The sequence below is a fragment of the Ceratosolen solmsi genome, unplaced genomic scaffold (genome assembly GCF_000503995.2).
Source record: "Ceratosolen solmsi marchali unplaced genomic scaffold, CerSol_1.0 scaffold13, whole genome shotgun sequence".
NCBI classification, from domain to species: domain Eukaryota; kingdom Metazoa; phylum Arthropoda; class Insecta; order Hymenoptera; family Agaonidae; genus Ceratosolen; species Ceratosolen solmsi.
The window spans coordinates 9,095,832-9,099,111 of record NW_011948418.1 but is presented as its reverse complement, the minus strand read 5'-3'; the positions used below and the strand labels follow the sequence as shown (position 1 = coordinate 9,099,111).

The window sequence follows — 3,280 nt, the reverse complement described above, 5'->3', positions numbered from 1 at the left end:
TATATAAAATGCGTAAAAATTTTTATAATTATTAACACACAAAATTACTACTAAGGAAGAAGATAAATGCTATTTCATTATAATATAGATAATAAGTAAGACATATAATTTATACATTTATATTTTAAAAACTATAAATTTCTTTGACAAATACATTCTTAAAAATGTTGTAAAAAATGACTTTTAATGACGATACGAATAACAATCATTTGTTTTATGAATAAAGAATGTCAGAGTTCCGTTATTAAACTACGACGATTAGTCTCTGAATTGCGAGTTTTTCTTCTTATCTAACGTAAAGTGTAATTTTTATGAGTCATAATAATTTATCTGTCAACAAATATTTGTAACAGTACGATAAAGCATTTTCTATTGGCATTAAAACTTATGCTAATATTATAAATTTATACCAGTAAGTCTTATAAAACTATGAGATTATTTATATTGATTTTGTTTCTTTAGTAAATACTGTTTATTTTTCTACCGCTTTAAAGAATAACCAGTGACCTTAGTTTGATTCATAAAGTGTTTTGTTAACTTCACTAATAAAAATTATTTATATCGTCAGTTTTATTAGGATAATAATGTATATTTAAAAAGTATTTTTAATTAAGGTAACATTTATTAATGTACCAGATTGTTATTTTTGGTCATATTCTAATAGATTATCTAAAATAGTTGACAATGTATTGGAAAAATGCATATTTTATGCATATGTTTTTGCACAACATTTCAAGTTTAAAATAGAAAACAATTTTTTGTAAAATTTACAATATTAATTAGGATGAATAAAATGTTATAGTAATAACATGGCAATAAGAATTTTTTTTTATCTATCATATAAAAAACCCTTATAAGCTTATGATCATGCGATTTTAGAAAGTTGACTCTATATTTTATACTATTAATGCAAATTCTATAAAATTTTTAAGTTACCAATATAAACAAAAATTACAAATTTCAATTACTATAACACCAGAAGCTTAGAAACCTTCATTAAATCTGATTACAATTTTATAAATATTGGAAATATTTGTGTAATTTCATATTTCTTAAATTCCATTCCAAAGTCCTGTAAACGTATACAACATAAGCTATGAATAGCACTGTTAATACTACAGGAAAATTAAAATTTACTAAATATTTTGTACTGTTTATCTCTGGAAAAACGATATCATTGTATGCATAAGTATACATATGCCAAACTTATACATTCAAACGATTATATAACATCAGAAATATCTTATATTGTAGTCGTTCATTATTTTAAGCCTTTTCTCTTAAAATCTAAAAGAAAGATTGAAAAAAAAAAAACAAGAAAAATGTATTTTAAATGTGCCGCTTCAGTCTCAAATGTAGTTCAGGAAAGGTTCGTTTATGTATGAAGGAATCCCTATGTATTCATTGCGAAATTGACCATCCACTATGCAAGGCTACAAAGCCCAATGTGTGAGAATGGGGAAGCCTTATGTATCGGCTCTTATGGATTTTTCCAAATAAAACAATTAAAAATATGGTACTTCGACTAAGTTTATTGCACGTACGAGTTTAGTTTGAAATTCTCTTTTAACCTAATGATCGAAAAGAACAACGGATTTATGAAATTAATTTAGAAGAATTTACATTCCGATTAATGATTTATACTTTATGTTATTAATTTCTAATATTATTACATTATTATTTTAGGAAGCATTAATCGGGTTGTACTTGTATGACTGCTGCTTATATATAAATATACTAGGAATATATTATAAAGTATCGATTGCTTTTTCAGTACGATTACGAATATAGTCGTTCTTATCGCATCCAGTGACTGTGAAGTCTCGTTAATATTCTGTTAATATAAAGACAATTTCGGAAAAATTATAAAATCATTTATTCCTCTCATCTATCTACAAACTTGACATCGTAAAATATTACTATATTGCTCACTACGATTTTTCGAGTATGACCTTTGGTACAATAACCAGCCCCCCATTAGCAAAATGCATTATCTTAGAATTCGTAATCTCGGTCGGTTGAGAGCGTAACTGTCAACTCGTTTGCAATAAAATCGAAGGAAACAAGTAGAAAGGAAGCAAAAGAGCGAGTGAGTGAGCATTTATGTGTCTCGTTTGTTTGTTTTGTATGCGTGCGCACGCTTCTTTGCGCAGGTATGTGTGTGTGTGGAAGAGAGAGAGAGAGAGAGAGAGAGAGAGAGAGAGAGAGAGAGAGAGAGAGGGGGGGATGCGCACTCGAGGTGGTGTTCAAGATTCGTTTAGAGTTTCGTGGAAGGTCGCGTAAACGTTGGTGGACTGGCTAACGTGTCGAAGGCAATAGAAGAGAGTGGATGGCAAGTGTAGTAGGATTGGGAAGTAAGAGAGAAAGGACGTGTGCGCCTCGGCGGCAATTTGCAGCCCCCGCTGACGCGCGTGTTCGGGGGATGTGGATTGATTTTCCTTTTCTGCCGAGGCCACGATGCTGCTGCTGCCGCTGCTTCTGCTTCTTCTGCCATTGCTATCGACCTGTACGGCCGCGATAGTCACGCGACTCTCCTACCACCCACTCACCCTCTCAACCTCTTTCTTTCTCTCCCTCACTCTCTCTCTCTCTCTCTCTCTCTCTCTCTCTCTCTCTCCCTTACTCTCGATCTTCCCTACTACTACCGTCAACCGCCGCTGCCACTACCGCCGCCACCGCCGCTGCCGCTGCCACTGCCACTGCCACCACCGCTACCGCCACCGCCACCGCCACCGCCACCGCCACCGCCACCGCCACAGCCACCCCTAACTTTTTCCTCGCATATATGAGGGAGCGCGCGCGCACAGCAGCCACCCCCTCGGCCATTCTTTCCGCGCAACCCTGTGCCGTTGTCCTTCTCTCCGCTGTCTTTTCCCACGAGTACACTTTCGCCCTTCGATTCCCAGCCGCGTGTATTTATGTACGTACGTCCCTTGACGCCCAAAAATGGAGCTTCGATCTTAACCATCTAGCCCTCGCGACCTTATCGCCCGCCCTGAAATATGCTCCCCTTTCTTTAGGTGCGGAATAGCGGGCGGGGAAGGGCAAAGGGGAGTTTGTGGGTCGAGTCGTGATCACGCTGTAATTTTGCTCTTAAGCTCGATTCCTCGCGAGTCGAGTAGCATGATACATCATCACTCGCGTCCAATGTCTTAAAAAATAAATCTTTAACGCGGTGAGGCGAGGCCAACGTGTTGAAGTGAAAATATTCCGAGGCTAAATGAATAATCGTTCGGTGATATTAGATTACAGAGTCGTTATATGGACGTACACTGCGATA

At 36.1% G+C, this 3,280-nt stretch overlaps 1 protein-coding gene across 1 annotated transcript; it reads right to left on the bottom strand.

The window, feature by feature from the left end:
• Positions 1 to 2,647: 2,647 nt before the first annotated feature.
• LOC105360444 (glycine-rich protein DOT1-like) lies at positions 2,648 to 2,968 on the bottom strand. Its single transcript, XM_011497338.1, has one exon. It carries the CDS (start codon positions 2,966 to 2,968, stop codon positions 2,648 to 2,650), a length of 321 nt encoding a protein of 106 aa, XP_011495640.1.
• Positions 2,969 to 3,280: the final 312 nt, after the last annotated feature.

Excerpts from the sequence above, each read along its gene's own strand:
- LOC105360444 (XM_011497338.1), bottom strand. The coding sequence starts at position 2,968 with ATGGTTAAGATCGAAGCTCCATTTTTGGGCGTCAAGGGACGTACGTAC.